Source organism: Thamnophis elegans, chromosome 14 (assembly GCF_009769535.1).
Source record: "Thamnophis elegans isolate rThaEle1 chromosome 14, rThaEle1.pri, whole genome shotgun sequence".
NCBI lineage: Eukaryota > Metazoa > Chordata > Lepidosauria > Squamata > Colubridae > Thamnophis > Thamnophis elegans.
Window position 1 is genome coordinate 25,313,516 of NC_045554.1, and position 20,790 is coordinate 25,334,305.

At 46.4% G+C, this 20,790-nt stretch overlaps 2 protein-coding genes across 3 annotated transcripts in view; both read right to left on the reverse strand.

The window, feature by feature from the left end:
* PDPR (pyruvate dehydrogenase phosphatase regulatory subunit) overlaps positions 1 to 12,173 on the reverse strand; it is a 37,975-nt gene extending 25,802 nt beyond the window's left edge. The window contains exons 1-5 of one of the 2 annotated variants that reach the window (XM_032230628.1): positions 11,937 to 12,173; positions 7,215 to 7,496; positions 4,348 to 4,481; positions 2,591 to 2,672; positions 2,343 to 2,506 (exon numbers count right to left, since the gene is read on the reverse strand). In XM_032230628.1, the coding sequence (XP_032086519.1) occupies positions 2,343 to 2,506; positions 2,591 to 2,672; positions 4,348 to 4,481; positions 7,215 to 7,444 (610 nt within the window). In that variant the 5' untranslated portion in view covers positions 7,445 to 7,496; positions 11,937 to 12,173. The remainder of the gene's footprint in view (positions 1 to 2,342; positions 2,507 to 2,590; positions 2,673 to 4,347; positions 4,482 to 7,214; positions 7,497 to 11,936) is intronic. The other variant, XM_032230627.1, reaches the window with a different exon arrangement.
* A 3,236-nt stretch (positions 12,174 to 15,409) lies between these two features.
* GLG1 (golgi glycoprotein 1) overlaps positions 15,410 to 20,790 on the reverse strand; it is an 89,993-nt gene continuing 84,612 nt past the window's right edge. Inside the window, exons 23-26 of the mRNA XM_032230327.1 lie at positions 20,511 to 20,618; positions 19,553 to 19,673; positions 18,875 to 18,981; positions 15,410 to 17,341 (exon numbers count right to left, since the gene is read on the reverse strand). Coding sequence (XP_032086218.1) covers positions 17,174 to 17,341; positions 18,875 to 18,981; positions 19,553 to 19,673; positions 20,511 to 20,618 — 504 coding nt within the window. The 3' untranslated portion in view covers positions 15,410 to 17,173. The remainder of the gene's footprint in view (positions 17,342 to 18,874; positions 18,982 to 19,552; positions 19,674 to 20,510; positions 20,619 to 20,790) is intronic.

Below are 20,790 nucleotides of genomic sequence, written 5' to 3' on the forward strand. Positions count from 1 at the left end.
CGATCACAAAATCACGAGTGAATGTGCTGTGCCTTTAACATAGTGGAATGCGTATACATACGTTATAATGTACGTTATAATGCAGTCAGCACACACCAATTTAATAATAAATATTAAAGGAAAACAACAACTGCTGTATGAAGGATATCGATATCAATGCGACAAGTTAAATCAAGATTGATCGTCTTCGTGGAGGTGCATTAAAAGAGAATGTGCCAGCAGACTTAAGAAGAAAACAGACGGGACGTTACAAACAAGTACTGAACACATGCACGCCCCAGATAACGCAAAAAATGAAAGTGAAAATATAAAAGCAACTATACGCGAACGAGCTGAAAATGGTGTGGAAAAACCTTGTCAAATTGTTGTGAACAGCACAGCAGGAGTCTCGCTGGAAGCAGCCCATCTTTTGCCGTCGTATTCAGCAAGCCAACGGACTGTCGAGCGGAAACAGAAGAGGCCTGATGTCAACAATCCTAGGCCACATTCTGTTCAAGACATCATTCTTCCGGACACTATGAAGGTAACAACACGTTGCGAAAATTTTCTTCTGTGGGATTTGGGTGATCAAGACAGAAACAGAATGTTCATGTTCAGCACTGCAGCAGATTTGCAATTGTTGGAGCAATATCCACACTGGTTTATGGACGGAACATTCAAGGTAGCTTCCGAAATATTTCTACAGGTATTTACGATACATGCTCTAATTGACAATCACAATTAATATATGTGCTCATGAGAACAAAAACACAGGCAGACTATGAGAGGGTTTTCCACAAAATGATCGAACTGCGATCATCTCTCATGCCTACCAGCATTCTGATTGATTTTGAAAAAGGAACTATGAATGCACTGGCAATTGTATTTCCACATGCTACCGTACTTGGTTGTCTGTTTCACCTTGGTCAGTCATTATGGCATCGTATACAAAACAAAGGCTTATCTAACTTGTATCACGACGACGAGAACATTAAACTGTACTCAAAAATGCTAATTGCACTGAGTTTCGTGCCTCCGGAAGATGTTGGGTCTGCCTTCGACGAACTGAATGATAGTAAACCAGACAATCTTCAGAATGTTTATGATTACTGGGAAGACAATTACGTTGGTCGTTTGAGATGCAATCGACGAGCTAACCCGTTGTTTCCTATCACCATGTGGAACATGCGAGGTCGTGTTGCTGATGGCTTGCCGCAAACAAATAACTCAGTCGAGGGTTGGCATAACGCGTTCCAGTCGTCTGTAGTATGCCACCATCCAACCATTTACACATTGGTTCATCATTTCCGTCGTGAACAAGACGTAACAGAACAAACCATCAGTCGTATACAGAGCGGAATTACCAATAGTCAGGAAGCAAGCAAGTCTAAATACGTGCAACTATCAAGGCGTCTTGCTGCAATTCTTCCTACATATGCAGGGCGTGATCGTACGGACTATCTGTGTGCCGTATGTCATAATATTGGCATCTAAATTAATTCCGTCAAATTGTTTAGTGACATAATGAATTTGAACTGCAGAGTTTTTAAATTGTTTAGTGACATAATAATAAATTTTAACTGCCGAATGCTTTAATTATTTAGTGACATAATAAACTTTTACTGCTAATCAAACAGTAACTTGTGGTTGTCATCATCGCGTTTTTGTCGTCACGATTTTATCGTCGCTTTTTTGTTGGCACAATTATGACGTCTCGTTTAAATCGGCGCTATTTTGTCGGCATGGATATGTCCATCGCGCAATTGTCGGGTCACGGATGCAAATGTGCAAAGACAAAGGATGACTTGGCTTTCTAGAAAGGAATTTTATTTTGGCTACATCGCATCTAACTCCTTACAATCCCCCTCCCATTTTCCCACAATAGACAATGCAGAGTAGAATAACAGAAAGTGTGGCAGGCCTGACACCTGATCTTTCACTTTAACTCTTGGACTCTGCTCACCTAAAGCGCCACACTGGAAGGAACACAACTCAACAGAACCTCACCGCCATTCACGCTCCTTGACAAACCCAGTTTGACAAACGGAATGCTGCCTTCAAAAGGATATCGTCTCACATGGTGGTGCAGTGCTTAGAATACAGTATTGAAAGCTAACTCTGCCCACTGCCAGGAGTTTGATTCAACCATTCATGCTTCTGAGGTCGCCTCCTCCTCATTTAATTCGGCTACTGGAGGGGCCAGCAGCCAGCAGGCCACAACACAATGTCTTAAAGGAAAGCTGGAGGGGATTCTATCCCTGTGGGTTTGTAGCATCACTCCACCCCCCCCCCTCCCCATTCCCAAGCAGAGCCCACCCTGAGAAAGGAAGCCCCAGCAGGACACTGGGGAGGCGGGGTCATACCGTTTGCTGCAGCAGCATTGGCCAAAGCAATTGTCACGTCAGCAGATGATATGATGGCGTCCTCGGGCACATGCAGGGCCCCCACCAGGTCGTGGATGTTGATAAAGGGGTGGAGCTGGGATACTCTCTTTGGCGGGATAAGCTCACAGGGAATACCCATGATTCTGCCGGAGAAAACATAGGAACCATTACACTTGTTCCATCCAGGCGTGTGCTACCCCACCAGACGCACCTATGTGCCAGCTTACTTGAGGCGCGAGGCAATGCGCTTCAGCGAGATCAGCCGGTCTTGGGTCTGAGCTAGTGAGATGGAGCCTGTCTTCACGTAACCTGGAACAAAAAAATAATAGCCTACTCTCAGCCTCCGTGAGGTCCCACCAGAGCCATTTTCTGCATTACTTACTGCATTTTTCAGAGTATAAGACGCACCTTTTTCCCTCAAAAAAGAGGGTGAAAATCTGGGTGCCTCTTATACACTGAATACAGCATTTGGGCCTACTGAAACCCTGCTCCCTTCACCAAAATGGCTGTGCAGAGCCTTTAGGAGCCTTCCAGAGTGCTCCTGGGGGCTGGGGAGGGCAGAAATGAGTGAAAAACAGGCCGTTTTTGCCCTGCAGTCCCCCAGGAGCACTCTATAAGCCTCGTAAGGGCTATGCATGCCCACCTTTTCTTTTTTGTTTGACAAAAATGGGCCCATTTTCAGGAGGTCTGCAGAGTGCAAAAACTTTTTTAATTTGCCTTTTCAAAATCTTGGTGCATCTTACACTCCAAAAAATATAAATACGGTATTCTTGGATGGGAGAACGGAAGGAAGCAAGGGTTAAGAGCGGTTGTTTCCCAACCTTGGTGAATCGAAAGTGAGTGGACGTCAACTCCCAGAATTCCCTGCAATGGCTCTGCTGGTTGTGGAATTCTGGGAATTGAAGTCAATATACCTGGAAACTGCCACAGTTGGGAAACCTGTTAGAGGGAAGAGCTTGGACAAGAGAATCCGCACTTCCAACCTCTGCAGCACCATGAAATGAAGCGAGTTTAAACCACGTCGTTGCTATACGGGCAGTCCTCGACATGACCACAATGAGCCCAAGATTTCTGTTATTAAGTGAGACATTTGTTAAATGAGTTTTGCCCCATTTCTTGCCTCAGTTATGGTCGCAAAAGGGGGGATCACGTGATTCCAGGACACTGCAACTGTCATGTGTCAAGCATCTGAATTTTGATCACATGACCCTGGGGGTGCTCTAATGGCCATCGAGGGTCTGGCTAGTCAAAAGAAAGGAAGATTTAGGGGTGACATGATAGCAGGATTCCAGTATTTGAGGGGCTGCCCCAAAGAGCAAAGGTTACATTATTCTCCAAAGCATCAGAAGCAGAGGTGGGTGGCCAATTTTTTTACTACCGGTTCAGGCACGCCCCCTTGCGCATCCACAACGCTTCTGCGGTGGGCGGAGCCTCCCGCCGCCGCTACTGATTCGGCCAAACGGGGCCGAACCGTGAGCAACCCACCACTGATCAGAAGGCAAGACAAGAAATAATGGATGGGAAATTAATCAAAGAGAGAAGCAACTTGGAACTAAGGAGAAACTCCCTAACAATGAGGACAATTGACCAGTGGAACAGTTGGCCATCAGAAGTTGTAGGTGATCTGCGCACTGGAGGTTTCTAAGAAGAGACTGGACAGCCACTTGTCTGGAATGGTATAGGGCAGTGTTTCTCAACCTTGGCCACTTGAAGATGTCTGGACTTCAACTCCCAGAATTCCCCAGCCAGCATTCGCTGGCTGGGGAATTCTGGGAGTTGAAGTCCAGACATCTTCAAGTAGCCAAGGTTGAGAAACACTGGTATAGGGTTTCCTATTTGAGGAGGGGGCTGGACTAGAAGGCCTACAAGATCTTTTCTATTCTATTCTGTTCTACTCTCCCCTTACTCCTGATGAAGTTGGAGGGTGCCAACAAGGTAGATACAGGATGTCTTGTTTGCCCAAAGTGGCACCTCCAGTGCTTACCAGTTTTCACCCCTGTCTCTTGCTCAAGCTGCTGGTAGAGCTTCCGTGAGTAATCAGCCATCTTCAGCTCAATGGACAAATGCCGCACGGTGCTTACGATGCCTGCGCAGAACCGAGTGGAACCAGCTGCCAGCCTGAAAGAGAAAAGCCAGGGAGGTGAAGAGAAACTCCAGACCCCCAAGAGGGAGAAGAGTAGAAGACGCCCCGAAGCTCAATTGCAAGGTAAACACACAGTCCTCGACATACCACTGTAGCAGAGCCTGCTCATCACGGTCATAAGTTGTGATGATTGCAAAAGGGGTTGGCCAGAAGGGTGACTCAACTTACTCCCATCGTGACATCATGACAGAAATTCTGGGCTCTATTACAGTCATAGGTTAAGGACCATCTTTATGGTAAAGCAAGCAGAGATGTAGTCCAGAACAAATAGGGCGGGTGGGGTGTCAAACTGGATTTCTTTGAGGGCCGGATCGGCATTGTAGTTCTCCTTGGCCTGGGTACCTGAGAGACCGCCTCCTGCCGATTACCTCCCATAGACCGATTAGATCTCACAGGTTAGGTCTTCTCCGGATTCCATCTGCCAGCCAATGTCAGCTGGAGACTCCCCGGGGGAGAGCCTTCTCTGTCGCAGCTCCAGCCCTCTGGAACGACCTCCCCGTGGAGATCCGGACCCTTACTACCCTCCCAGCCTTCCGCAAAGCCGTTAAGTCCTGGCTGCTCCAGCAGGCCGGGGGGCTTTCGAAATATCCAGCCCCACGGAAACTGTGACTGTTGTGTATTTTAAAGTATTGTTTTGTTTATTTATCCCCTCCCTTGTTTATTGTAAGCCGCCCGGAGTCCTTCGGGAGTGGGCGGCATACAAGACAAATAAAACTAAACTAAACTAAACTTGGCAGGCTGGCAGGATGGGTGGGAAGGAGAGGAGAAAGAGGGGACAGATGCCTCCTGTAGCACTTTGCTGGCAAAAGCTGGGCGGGGGGGGGGGGCACACAAGGCACCCTTGTGCCCCGTTTTCCGCCTGGAATGCTACGCAGCTCCCCCATGTCGTTTTGGCTGGCAAAGTGCTGCAGGAGGTCGTCCAGGCAGAAAATGGCATTGGGGGGGGGGAATACATGAGGTCCCCCCCCCTCTGTTTTGGCTGCCAGAGGCATTGCAGGCCAAATTTAAGCACCCCTTGGGCCTTGAGTTTGATACCCCTGGGATAGGGGATCAATTCATTCATTCCTTCTAGCCGTTGTCAGCCCACTGCAGGATGGAAGCCTCTTCTGCATGTTTCCAGCCAAGACTGTCCTGAGCTTTCTTTGGCCAATTGGGCCAGCCAGACTTGCTGATGTCCCCTCTCCATCTCGTTTTAGGTCTCTTTCGTAGACGCTTTTGATCAAGTGGGATCCATTCTATGACCGCCTTGGTCCACCTGCCCTCAGTTCTTCTGGCTCTGTGACCAGCCCATTTCCATTTCTTTTACTCTCAAAAAGGGGCTCAATGAAGGGATAATATATAGAAAATCACCCAGTGCAAAAAAAGGCATAGAGAGGAAATCTGATCCTTTATAGAGAATAAATGAAGATGTACCGTATTTTTTGGAGTATAAGACACATGGGAGTATAAGACGCATCAAGGTTTTGAAGAGGCAAATTTTTAAAAAGTAGGTAGGTAGATAAGAGGGATAGAGAGGGGGAGAGAGAGAGAGAAATAAAGTTAGGTGGATAGGGAGAAAGAGCGAGTAGGTAGGTAGGTAGGTAGATAAAGGGATAGAGAGGGAGAGAGACAGAAATAGAGAAATACAGTAAGTAGGAAGAGAGAGAGAGAGTAGGTTGGTTGGTAGGTAGGGGAAGAGAGGGAGAGGGGGAGAGAGAGAGAGGGAGAGAGAGAGAGAGAAATACATTAGGTAGGTAGGTAGGGAAAGTAGGTAGGTAGATAGATGTTTCCAGGTGTATATATCCATGTGCTGGAGAAGGAAATAGCTGGCAATCTGCAGCACCTAAGACTTTATTTCTGCTGGAAGAGCACTTGATCAATCTAATTCTCATCAATCAAAGAGCTTTCCAAAAGGAAAAACAAAAGTTTTTGCACTCTGCAAACCTCCCAAAAACGGCCCGTTTTTCGCAAAAATGGGCCCATTTTTTTCTTCAAAAAAAAGAGAGGCATGAATAGCCTTAGGGAGGCTTGCATAGTGTTCCTGGGGGCTGGGAGGTCCAAAAACAAGCAAAAAACGGCCCATTTTTGCAAAAATGGGCCTGTTTTTTGTAAAAAAAAATTGCATGCATAGCCTATGGAGGCTTATAGAGTGCTGCTGGGGGCTGGGGGGCAAAAAAAACAGCCCGTTGTTTGCTCATTTCTGCCCTCCCCAGCCCCCAGGAGCTCTCTGAAAGCCTCCATAAGGGTATGCATGGCCATTTCAGTGAAGAGGCGGGGCGTCGGAAGCAAAAAATGCTGAAGGAGGGAGGGAAGGAAGGGGAGTAGGAGAGAAGAAATGAGGGAAGGAAAGAGGGAGGGAGGGAAGAAGAAGTAGGACCGTTGTAAGATAAGATGGATCTATGGGATGTTAAGAAAGCAATCTTCAAGTATATGCAATATACTGTAGGGAAAAATTGTTATAAATACATATTATTAATAACAGTTATGAGATCATATAATTGTGAATGTATATATGAAATTGATAAAATAAAAAAATTTTTAAAAAAATGCTGTATTCGATATAGAAGACGCACCCAGATTTTCAGCCTCTTTTTTGAGGAAAAAAGGTGCGTCTTATACTCTGAAAAATACGGTATTTCAGAGCAAATTATGGTGGTTTGAGAGGAGGAAGACCAAGGAAGTTATGATTGGACAGAGTTGGCAACGTTCTCAAAAACATCATCCTTTACCTGCCCTGCTCCAGTAAGACAATGTCCTTCCACCCTAGCTTGGAGAGATGATATGCCACTGATGTGCCCATGATTCCACCACCACAGATAACCACTTGTGCGCGTGTTGGCAGGGGCATCAAGTGAGATTCAGCTCCATTGCTGCTACTGTGCCGGCAGCCACACAGCCTCCACCACGTCAGAGTCATTCTTTGCCATTGGAAGTTTAACAGTCGTTGGAGAAACATCATGCTGATGGTTCTCCGAAGACGCACCAGGAAATCTTCACAGCTGCTGCTAGCTCTGCAAAAGAGGAATATGCTTTTCATTTTGCTTGGAATACGACTTCAATGATATCGGTCAGCATTGTTAGGTAAGCTCCCCGTTGGGAGAGCGAGTACGTTCAGCAAAGTGTTGTGTGAGTTGTGTTGGAGAACACACAAACCAGCATACAGAAACACTGCAGTTTAAATAGGTTTTTTTACTTTCGTGGAAATAGAGGTATCAGAGTCCATCAAACAGTCCAAGTCATACACGGATAAGACAGTCAGTCATCAATGTCTTTCAGTTAAGGGATAATCCAAATAACATAGTCCATAATCATACAAACAGTCTGGTACTCAAAGTTTGCTAGCAGTTGCAAAACTTACAATAGCTCACGGCACTTTCTAACAGCCAGCTTCCAAATCAGATCAGATTAGCCCAGCATCTAACAAACAGAGAGCTAACAGTCATTCTGGCTCCCTCTTATGGCGGATTGAGGAAAAACATCAACCAATCACATTTTACAGTATGATTTAAAGAAACAGGCACAACATTGTTACATGATTTATATATTGCCAACCCAATCATTAGAATTATATTCCTAACAAGCATCACCATCTGAGATGTGAAGAGATCAAGGTTCTTAAAGTTTTTGGATGGGTGGGAACCTGTAAAAGTTTGAGTACAGAACCTGGCCCTTTTTGGAAAAGGATTGCAGTGATCATTCATCAGAAGCCATTTTTATCACTTTAGTATTTGGAATTCACAAACTGAAACAAAAACATTGCACACTTTCAAAAAATCAACAGAAAATGTTGGGGCAAGCCATATAATTCCACCAAAATAAAGAATATAAGCACAACAAAAATGCATTCTGCAAGTACAATAATCCCCACTCGCTACTTCCACTGGGGATATTGGTGGAGCGATGGCGGCCCCGCATATACAGCGGCCGCTAAATTGAAAGGATACGCAAGTTTGGTCAAGTTCAATGGCTGCACCTCTTCTCTTTCAACCTCATATACATTTACAGAATAGACTTGATCCCAAGTCCAGTTAAGCAATCATACAACATGCCATGCGCAAGTATGTATTATACACCTTAATGTGATGCAAACAGACCCAGGTGAATTTAACCACAATCCATTAAAACCCATTTTTAGTTTGATCTAGTGAATCCAGGGACCCAATGGCATAGTGGCTAAGACGCCAAGTTTGTCGATCAGAAACGTCAGCAGTTCGGTGGTTCGAATCCCTAGTAACGGAGTGAGCTCCCATTACTTGTCCCAGCTGCTGCCAACCTAGCAGTTCGAAAGCATGTAAATAATGCAAGTAGAATAATAGGAACCACTTTGGTGGGAAGGTAACATTGTTCCATGCACCTTTGGCATTGAGTCATGCTGGCCAAGGTGGCGCAGTGGTTAAATGCAGCACTGCAGGCTACTGCTAGATCAGCAGTTCAGCGGTTCAAATCCCACCGGCTCAGGGTTGACTCAGCCTTCCATCCTTCCGAGGTGGGTAAAATGAGGACCCAGATTGTTGGGGGCAATATGCTGACTCTCTGTAAACCGCTTAGAGAGGGCTGAAAGCCCTATGAAGCGGTATATAAGTCTACTGCTATTGCTATTGCTATGGCCACATGACCACAGAGATGTCTTCGGACAGCGCTGGCTCTTTGGCTTTGAAACGGAGATGAGCACCGCCTCCTAGAGTCTGGAACGACTAGCACATGTGTGCAAGGGGAACCTTTACCTTTAGTGTGAATTCAGCCAATATGCCAGAGAAGAGGCACCACCTGTCTTACCTCGCTCCAATTCCACGGGTAAAACAATTTACCCACTGAATGCCAAAAGCACAATTACTGCCACAGGGCAGCACTGACTCAGTCACACCTTGACCTTAAGTACAAAAGTGATCACCAAGAAAAGACTCACAACGTGGCAATAAACGGAAGAGAAGACAAATCCCTATTTTAAAAAAAGTTTTGTATTTTTTAAGAATGGGAGCTCAACCATTATTTCCTTCCGATTTCTTTCTTAAGTCTTAAAACAACCCTGGTTGCAACCTGAAATCATTTCATTTGAATGGGTGCAACCTCCTCCTATTTTATTTATTGCATGGCAATTTATAACTGGGCAGAAAATTCAGCATAGTGGTTAAGGCATCAGGCTAGAAACTGGGAGACCATGAGTCCTAGGGTACAAGGCAAGCTGGAGGATCCTGGGCCAGTCCCTCTCTCTCAGCCCTAGGAAGGAGGCAATGACAAACCACTTCTGAAGGGACTTATCCAGGGAGTCTCTAATACCCAGATACAATTGAACAAAAGAAATATAATTATTTCTATTGCTTGAAATAACCAGGATATAAATAACTGCTATAGTTAAGCCCCTGGGTATCTTTTTATTATGTTTGTTGTTTTATCCTGCTTTTTAAAATATATACATATATATGGTGGAAAACTTTGCTAATCCACTTGCCTCCAATTTCCCCACAAGGACACAATGAAGTGAGTTGGGCTGAGAGCGACTGTCCCAAGGTCACCCAGCCAGTTTTCATATCTGAAACTTTTTTCTTCCAATTTTTTTCCCCAAACCCAGAACATATTTTTCTTTCTCACAGTGCATTACAATTCTCTTCAGCATCCGGTCATCTTTTCCCCTTCTTTTTATGCCTGGTCAAATAGACCTGGATCTCCTGAATCACCATCTCAGCCCGAGCTCATCCCACTCACTCCAGTGAAGAGACCTACTGGGATCCCTCTGGGCTCTTCTCCTATGGGAGGTGAGGTGGGGTCTCCTCCACACTCCTGGCCTGCTGGAAGACCTTCAAAACCTGCTCTGCCAGCTGGAGATAAGATCCCAGACACCCACCCTGTGTCCTCCATCTTCTTACTTTTTAGTCTTTATTTAATCTTTCTTGACTTTAATTATTCTATATAAAGATTTGGATGGTGGATTTGAATCCAAGAAACCAGATGCAAATTCATTTATTCACCCATGAATCTCTTTGTGAGATTTTCCATTAATGTGATCAACCTATTTGACATTTGGTCCATTTTTTTCAGTAGTCCCTGGTTTACGACCACAACTACGCCCAAAATTTCCGTTGCTAAGTGAGACATTTGTTAAGTGTATTTTGTCCTATTTTACGATCTTCCTTACCAAAGTTGTTAAGTGAATTACTACATTTGTTAATCACTACAACTCAGTTGTTCAGTGAATCTGCCCCCCAAATTGCCTTTACTGGTCAGAAGTTTGCAAAAGCCAATCACTTGACACTGCCATCGTCATAAATCTGAGTCGCTTGTCTAGCGTCTGATCCCCCTGACCTCAGGGATGCTGCAACAGTCGTAAGGGCGAAAACCGGCCCCAAGTCACTTTTTTTCAGTGCCGTTGCGACTGCAAATGGTTGTTAAATGAACGGTTGTAAATCAAGGAGTACCTGCCTTCACCTTATGTCATTTGATAAGCCACTTTGATAAGCCACCTAGAGCCGCTGCAACAGCGGGTGCAACATGTCCTTGACTTACAACGGTCAGAGGGAGGGACCTGCAGTTTCAAGTTCACGGGCCATTTGTTGAAATCAATGCAGTTAGAATTATTACAACTTGGCTTGAGATCACTTAATCCACTTTCCTGGGTGCCTGAATTAGCTTGTTTTCAGGATGGGATCCTATCCAGTGATGGGACTCAGTTCGCACCACTTTGGGAGAACCGGTTGTTAACCTTTCTGAGCAGTTTGGTGAAATGGTTGTTGGGAGAAATTCATTAGGGCAGAGAACCGGTTGTTAAATTACTTGAATCCCACCCATTCTATCAGCTAAAATATTGTGGAAATGCTGCTTGTGGGTTTTTTCTCTGAGCCTACATAAATTGGGTTTGTGAATGTATGTTAAACCCATGAACATATGTTTAATGGATGGATTGCCAGTGGTCAGAAACCGTGTAGAGGCTCCTTTCTTGGGCGGGGGAGGGAGGCTCGACTAAATGACCTACAAGGTCCCTTCCAGCTCTCTTCTTCTGTTAAATAAGGTATGAAATAACAAAGAGACAAACAAACCCAGTAAAGGTCGGGGGGGGGGGGAGGGGGCTATCTACCTGAGGGAGGTGGTCCTTAAGGCCAAGGAGCCCTAAGACTGCCACTCTTTTGGGGAGGGGGTATCAAATAGCTCTCTGAGCCTCACCCCCAAGCCACCCACCCACGAAAGCCCCGCGGGAAACGAACCCACAAGGGTGGGGGGCGTTTCGTCCCCCCCCCCAACGCCGAGAAGACTTTCCCACCACCCGGGACGGGAGGGGGGAAAGAGAGAGGAGGGGGCGCTGGACTATAAGGGCTACAAGGGCGGGGGGGCGCCGCTCCTACCCTTCGGGGTGCTAGGAAGGTCAGGGCGAGGCGGTCTCCCCCCCCCCCAGCCGGGTTTCCTCTCGGGGCCGCCTGAACGTCCCCCCGCCGTGTCCAGCCCGGCCGCCAAGGACCCACCTGTGTAACCTCCGGCGCGGCGCTCACCTGGACGCGCTGCCTGGAGGCTTTAATTTGCATCGTCGGCCCCGCCCCGCGGCGGGTCATCTGCATACTCGGCTCCGCCCCCGCAGGTATCGTCGCGGGGGGGGGGAGGAAGGAAAGAGACCTGGGACGGGCGCAGAAGCGGCGCGCGACCTTCCCCCTCTGCTTTTTTTTTCTCGGTCCGCGCTTTACGGCCGCCCCGCGTGCGACAAAGTCGCGCGACTGCCGGTGGTGTAACCCGTCGGGCGGCAGCCAATGGGCGCTGGGGCGGGGGGGGGGCGGGAGGAGGGGGGCGGGGATAAGAGCGTAAAAGAGCGAGCGCAGGCGCGCTTCGGTGGGGCAGTGTGCCGTGGTGGTACTGCGCTTGCGCACTCTTCCCGTTGTCGGTCGATCAGCTGGATGCCGGTGGAAGCTGGGCGAGTTTTTGATCGGCTTCTTTAAGCGCCGCCGGAGGATCGTGTCAAATGCAACAATCAGCTGCGGAGCCAAATTGAGAAGAGACTGGACAGTCACTTATGTGAAATAGCAAAGGTTATCCTGCTTCAGCAGGGACTGGACTAGAAGACCTCTAAGGTCCCTTCCAGCTCTATTCTATTCTATTCATTCTTTCTATTCTATTTATTCTCATTCTATTATATATTCTATTCAGTCTCATTCTATATTCTATTCTATATTTATTTATTTATTAAAATTTATATGCCGCCCAATCCCAAAGGACTCCGGGCGGCTTACAAAAAAGAAGAGGAAGAAAAAAAATTAGAATTATACGTCACTCTTCTACTCTATTATTACATTCTATTCATTGTTCTACTCCAGAGTTCTTCAAACTTACCAACTTTTAAGACTTGTGGACTTCAACTTCCAGAATGCTATTCTATTCCTTCTGTTCTTTTGTATTATTTCTATTCTATTCTTTGGCGGGCTGCCAAGCAGCAGCAGAAAATGTTACTGCCCCTTTCCTCTTTTGGCATAAACCTGATGGTTTACTTGAATATCGATCTTGCCCTGAGGCTGCAAGGGAAAAGGGGCAGCTGGCGGCAACACCTGAGTCGGATCCCTAATACTCAAACCACGAAATAGAAACAATCCTTGGCTCCATTTTAAAATCCAGTTCGATTAGAAGGCCAGTACCTTGCGTTCTCCCTGCCTTGTAGAGCAGAGACCGTAGCCTCGAGACTGACAGCATAGGTCTAAGAGGGAGCATGGATGCACTCCTCTACCCAATGCCTCTACCCCCAAGAACTCTGTCCTCTCCTGCAACAAGTATCAGTCCAGATTGAATTTACAAAACTGATCCCCCTGGTTTGTCAGTAAACTGAGGATCAGGGAGTTCTTCAAAATTTCAAAAGCGCTAAGGGCAACATCTGGAGACAACCAGTAGTCACCATTAAATGACCTTGAAAAGTAGCAGAACTCGGGTGTGATTATGAAAGGCAGTTGAGAAAAACACAGCAAAAAGCATAAAACCTGCAGACTTTTTTATTAAATTCTCCCATTTCATCTGTACAGAAAAATGCACATTATGTTCAGTATTTCAGTTAACAATTCAAAATTGCACAGCATGAACATGTAAAAACAAAGAATGGCCAAGAATTTGTACATAGATAAGAAAAAAAAAAATTTACAAACAAAAACCTTAATATTACATTTTTTTTTTAAAAAAAAACCAAGATCAGCCCACATTTGCTGTTCTGTTCTGTTTTTTGTTTTTGTTTTTTTAATCCTTTTACCATGTCTCCAATGGCTGTTTTTCAAAGCTGCAAGAAGGGCACCGGACATAACCTAGCTATGCCATTCCAAGTTGTTTGGCGTGGGTGTTCGTTTCAAATCCAGTATTTGGCTCTGCAATGAAAACAAACCTCAAAATCACGACCCTCAAAAACATTCGTTGGTTCTGGGCTGCCTTGCAGGTAAAATGCCTCTTGGTGCCAATTCAGGAAACTCCGGATATGGGGCCACAGGGTTGGCCACACTGCAAATTTGAGGCCGAGGAAGCAATGCCACTCCTACAAAGACCCCAAACGTAGCCAGTCATCAAGAGTGGCAGTTTCCTCACAAAAAACTATAATGCTTGGTCCAAAAGGAAGTTAGGTTCAGTGCACAGCCCCCTCCCCACCCGCTTCTGTCCTCCCTCAGCCTTCCATCTTGGGGGCCCCTGATGCTCTAACTGGCAGGCCAAAGATTCTTAAAGGAACCGCTGCACTAACTTTCCCTCACTGAGTCAAGGGGAGCAGACTGTCTGATGCTGCTGCTTCCAGCTCCAGTTCTCTTTCTGAAGTGCAGCACAGAGAAGAAGGGCAAATGTACGTGTCCCAGGATAAGGTAGTAGGATACAATCTGAGTCGGTCACCGGGACCAGACGTTTTGTCTTCCGAGCTTTCGGAGTTGTGCCAGAAGCCCATCCTCGGGGGAACTTCTTCCCACAGAGAAGTTCCCTGAAGAATGGGCTCCAGGACAAGTCCGAAAGCTCGGAAGACAAAACTTCTAAGCCCTGTGAACCGATCCAGATTGGATCCTGGAAAAGAAGGTGTCCTCACCAAATTTAGGTAGAGGAGCCATCCGCGACCAACCTGTCCCCTTCTGCAAACGGTTGCAAAAGCACAAAGCACAACTATATAGAAGTAGCAAGTGGAAGGAGCCTTCCGGGTCCCAGTTAAGGAGGATTTTCAACCATTGAAACTGGCAAAACTCAGCACTGCTTTCTCTGCCTTCCTTGAATTAATTGATCTAATTAAGCAGAATTAATCTGGTGTGGCACAGCCTAAGTGGAAATGACGCCTGATCTCTCCTCTCTTAAGTGACCGGTTCCTGAGGTTGAAAAATAAAATGGAAGAGGCAGCCGGAGAGAAAGTCCTGGGAAAGGAGCATGGGGACTGCAGCAACATTAGAGGCTGTCCACCCTCCTTCCAGAGGGCAAGCTATCTCGGTGCCACTGCTTGTCCGGTGCCCTGTCTTCTCTTTCCGCAGAAGCATCATTCCTTCTCCTCAAGACAAGCTGGGAATGCAGGAAAAGGCAACTACAGCTAGCTGAGGGGATGCAATTTTTTTAAAAAAATGTGTGTGGTGTAATTTTCCAGCTAAAATGAACTGGGGGGGTGGGCACTTTATCAACAAGATGTCTTGCTGGCATCTTGCCCAGTGCTACAATTCTGAATGAGTCTTGTCTGGGACTCTTCCTTGCTTCCTATCAATGGTTTAGCCTCTTCAGGCCTGCTGTAGTCCATTATCCACAGCCAGCCTCTCCACAGAGCTTCAACGCCCTATCATGGTTAGGTAAACCATTGTCTGACAAAATACTGGAGTTGTTTTTAGATCCTGCAGAGGAGAAAAAGCACCAGGCCCTGCAGCATCCACTGGATTCTCCTATCATGTGCCTTTTACCAGTTCCACTTTCTAGAACAGGGGTGGAGAAGGGTGGCCCTTTTATGATTTGTGGACTTCAACTCCCAGAATTCCTGAGCCAACATGGTGCCTGGCTGGCTTAGGAATTCTGGGAGTTGACGTCCACAAGTCATAAAAGGGCCACCCTTCCCCACCCCCCGTTCTAGAAGATCCAGGGGGAACACAAAAAGAACCGTGACCCAAGTACTGTTCATGATAGCAAGAAGAAAAAAAAGAATCAGTAGTCACTTAAAAATATAAAACACACCAAACCGCCAGCTCTAGGGAAGCAAAACCAGATGCCACATTGCTCATTTTCCAGTATGAAGTCTCCTAAAAGTTCACTTTGTGGAGACACCATTCACCAAAACTTCAGAGCAGCAGAAAATATTCACAGTACTGTTACGAGCGACAGCTTGCCCAGACACTCTGACCGCCCTGGTCCCTTGACAGAAACACCCTCCACTTTCGGGAAGTTAAATGCAAAAATAATAATAATAATAATAGTAATCTATAAAGGTAGAATCTGCCTAGCAAGTGCAATACTGGGATGAGCTGGAACATGCCAGGGAAATGGAGAGGGGCAAGCAATTAAGCTTTGCACTGGCCAGAACACCCAAATGCAGGATTCAGACCCAGCAGGCTAGCAGGTTAAAAGACTGTCCCATGTGCCAACCAAAGAGCAGGTGCGGCTTCTTTTACTCCCCAATCAGGTCAAGAGTAGCATCCAGGTTCAGGCCAGGAGGGCTGTTCACAGAGCTGCTTCAGAAAAGTTACTGCTTCCTTTCAAATAACAGACAAACCGTCCCCATCAACCCTTTTGTGCTCAGGAAGAGTCTCCAGAAGGGACCCCTTTCCTACAGAGCATGAACCCCTCTCCCCTTCCAATTAATGCCACATCTGCATATCGGGGGAGAGGGTCACCTTATAATCATCGCCCCAGGAACGGCCATCTTCCTCTTTCGGGGCCCCAAATCTTCAGTGTAACTTTCCGAGACGCCTACTTGCTACGCAGCTTTGCACCCTCACTTGTCTCATCTAACAGCTTCCACTGGGGCAGGATGTAGCTTTTTCGAGGGGAAAACCTATAAAAGCACCGGACTTTTTCGTATGTGGGGTCGATATTTTATTCATCCCAAAGACAACGGAGAAAAAAAGTGGCTTTTGCCGGTTGGCGGAAACTAAGGAACAAACTGGTTAAGGAAAGGAAAAATACACACAAACAGACCCTTGTGACAGAAAGAGGAGAACCGGCGGAGATGATATTCCTCTGAGACCATTTTTTCCTGACAGAGGATGAGCTGAAGATGCTGGTTCATTGGCAAACTAGGTATCCAAACCACGGGTCGGTGGTGGTGAGTGGTGGGTAAAATGTCCCATCCTTTCAAGTCCTGCCTAAACTCAGGGTGCAAATATTTCCTCACCGAGACACACTGCCCTCTTCCCCTCGCCAAATTATGCCAAGAATGGATCTTTAAAAGGTTCACTTTAAAAACCTCCGGGGCTGCAGTTTGTCAGTCTGATTTGGAGCACGTGAAGAAGGTAGTTCAACAGGACGAGGGGACCAGAAAATAAAAGGGGGGGAGGGGGGAAAGAAAGAGCTTTGTCTACAGGCAGGCAAACAACCGTGGCTAACGATGGGGTAACAAAGCTGCTGGACAGGATGGGAGACCAGTCGACCCGAGCTGCTGCTGCTGCTGCTGCTGCTGTTCTAATTGGCTTGTATTGTCTGAAGGAGAGCGAGGTGGGGAGGGAGACTATACAGAGAAGACTGTACAAATTGGGCAGGCCTTCCTCCTCCTCCTCCTTCCCTCCGGTGATCAAGGTCGTCTCTACCTGTCCTTCAGTTCTCGTGTCACTCGCTTGGTGATACGCCCGCACATCAGACCAATCAGGAACAGGACACAGATGCCTGCACTGATCACCGACAGGATGTAGTTCTTGGAGGGAGACGTCACCACTTGCATGGCAAGGTCCGAAAAGCCTTCTGCTGGGGCCACCTGGCAAGAGGAAAAGGAGCCGTCAGCTACCAAGCCCAGGGAAAAACAACTCAACCCAACCAGGACAGGTGGATTCGGGTTGGCAAGGCAGGAGACAAACAAGAGTCTGTTCCAATGAAATTACGCTAATAAAAGGACAATTTCACCTGGCCAAATTCTGTAGAAATCTCTTAAGTATCAGTCTGGCTAGAAGGTGCAACGCTGGCTCTTAACAACCATGAAGCTCACAGCCAGAGAGTTAAAGCATGCCCAAATACATTTCCACACATTTGTTCTGGGAAATGATTACTGCACCTTTCTTAAAACTTTCCAGACGTGTCTAAGGATGGGAACCACGTTTTTAAGGTCAAAAGTTCTGTTAATCTTTGATACCTTTAAATCATTGTTTCTCAACCTTGACAACTTGCACGAGATGTGCAGATTTCAACTCCCAGAATTCCCTAGCCGGCATGTTGTCATGGTTATGATAAACTTCTTTACATGCATCCAAGCTAAAGTTCCACATAAGTTTGTAGTAGAATTTTCTTCAAAGTTGAAGCTGGACAAAACCCTACTACAGTTGCTTATGGATCAATCCCTAACTTTATTACCATCCCACTTTGTAGTGATACATCGTAACGTGCCTTCAAATCAATTTGCCATGCAAGTATTTCCTCTTTAATAAACAAAGCCAGTGAGGTTCTTTTCCATGCAAAGCGCAGGCGAGGTCCAGATCATGAACAGACTACAAATGAGATAGGAGTAGGGGAGAAAATAGAAATAGAAATAAAATAGAATAGAATAGAATGGAATAGAAATAAGAGTAGAATAAGAATAGAATAGAATAGTCACTTTAAATGTACACTAATCAGCATACATGAAAATGAAGTTTCGTTGCATTGAACTCATCATTTAGTACCTCTTTTAAATGAGAGAGAGAGACAGACAGACAGACAGAGACAGACAGACAGACAGACAGACTCAAATCAGCAATCATACTGGCTAGAAATCCTCCACTTACAACCATTTGTTTAGCAATTGTTTGAAGTTACACCACCACTGAAAAGGTGACTTGTGCCTGGTCCTTGTACATGAACAGCACAGCAACCTTAGTCAACCAATCAAAATTCAGGCACTCTCAACCAACATGCCTTTTCGACATCCCAAAGTTGTGTAAAATTATCATTTGCAATCTTTCCAGCCAGCTTCCAAACGGGCAGTCAATGGGGGAAGATGGATTCGCTTAACAACCACATGATTCACTTAAAAACCACCTTGGATTTGCTTAACAAATGTGGCAAAAAAGTGTTGTTAAAATCAGACACCACTCACTTCACTGAGTGGTGTCTTAAATTACTAAGTCTTGCTTAGTATTGGAAATCTCAGTCCTAATTGTAATCGTAACTCAAGGATGACCTGTATGAGGATGAGAGCCAACCTACCTACAAGAACACCAAACACTTCTTAGGATCTGTTTTACCTCCTCTTAATTTCCTCCTCATTTCCAAGCAGGCCAAGGATTCTTCTATCCCCATTTCGTGCCACCTCACTCACCTTCGCGGCAAAGCTCCACATTTCGATCCGGTCATTAAGGCGTTTTTTGCATTCTGGCTGTAGCCGTACCCGCTTGTCCTCCAGAGCCTCCATGAGGCAGGACATCTCTGCAGAATGAAGGAAAACACTATCACCAAAGGTGGGCTCCCTTGAAGAGGTCAGGGAAAGGCCCTGCCACACCGCAAACCACGAATAGAGCAGAATCTCCAGGAAGGAGGCTCCCCTTAGCGCACGGGTGTCAAACTCGCGACATCACATTGTTGTCACGGGATGTATGGTGACTTTTCCCCCTTTGCTAAACCAGGGATGGGCGTGGCCAGTGTGTGACGTGAGTTTGACACCCCTGCGTAGTGCATGACGTAGGTACCTTCTCAGCCAGCTTCTTTCTCTTTCTCCTTCACCACCCTCCCCAAAATAAATGTAAAAACCCATTTTACAGATGGATAAGTATCTGAAAACAAGACACTTGCAATTTGAAACTTTTCCACCCCCAAAAACAGGGAGAAGCAGGTTAAAAAAATGCCCTTGTCCTTCATCTCTAGCGTGGTATTCATAGTTATTCATCAATTCATAATCCAGGTTTGTAAGCAGCCACGATCTGGAGTGAATGAACTTTGAGGTCAGAACAGCCTTGCAGTCTCAGCACTCCACAGGCCCCTCAGTTAATGCAAAACTTACGCCGGCCTCTTCCTGGAGTGATGGCGGCACAGTGGTGCTTGATGTCCAGCGCGCAGGCTGTGTGAAGGACGGGATCCACAAAAATATCAGCCTTGCTTTCCTTCAGCATGTTCAGCACCTCCTGGAGAGTAGAAAGTCACAAGGAACATGATCGGATAGGATCGCAAGTTGTTGTCGAGCTAATGAAAACCAAAGGGCTTGGGTTTTGGGAGGAGGAGGAGGAGGAGGAGGAGGAGGTGGTGGAGGAGGAGGAGGAGGAGGGTGGCAATAGGCTGGCTCTGTAAACTACTTAGAGAGTTGTAAAGCACTGTAAAATGGTATATAGGTCTAAGTGCTATTCCTTCCTTCCTTCCTTCTTTCCTGTCTTCCTGTTAGAATGCAGTATTGCAGGCTAACTCTGCTGACTGCCAGGAGTTCTATCCTGAATGGCTCAAGGTTGACTCAGCCTTCCGTCCTTCTGAGTTGGGTAAAATGAGGACCCAGATTGTTGGGGGCAAGAGGCTGACTCTGCAAACTGTTTGAGAGGGCTGCAAAGCCCTGTAAAGCAGTATATAAGTCTAAGCGCTACTGCTGTTCTCGCTTGAGGCAGCCTCTGAGGAATCATCTGAGGAGTTGTCCAAAGAAAACAACACAGCCGATTGGAACCAGGCCTCAGAAGTTGCGCGAACAGACGGGTGGAACAGCAGGTGAGTAAATGCATGCATGTGTCTGCCTCTTGCGCAAATGGAGCTGCATGTGCACGCGCTTGCCTGCCGCTCAGGTGGAACCAATCTCCTCTCTACCCCCCCTCCCTGCTGGCCCGCAAAGCCAAAAAGGTTGTGGAGCTCAGATATAAAGACCACAATTCTGACTCCAGATGCCTCTCAAAGGGAGACTAATGCTGAGGGCTCGGAAATGTCTCCCTTCCTTTGGAAGACTAGAGCCGCTGCTTTTATCTGTGTGGCCATGAACTGCTCACCTTTTTGCACATCTCTGCTTTAATTTTGAGCAAGTTCACTTTCAGGCACTCTTCCACCTGCCCAGTCTGCTCCTGGGCTGCGGCCTCTTCTGCGCACAAAGTGAAAATCTGCAAGGACAGAAAGCACGTTAGAATGCAGCGCCCAGAGGGCAACCTAGCAAAGTTCAAGTATTTACAAAAGGAGAACAGAAACATGGAATAGGCAAACAAGTTTTCTAGGTACCTCAGCAAACAAAGGGGAAGGGATGCTGTATCTTTGCCCACAACAAGTGGATTTGTG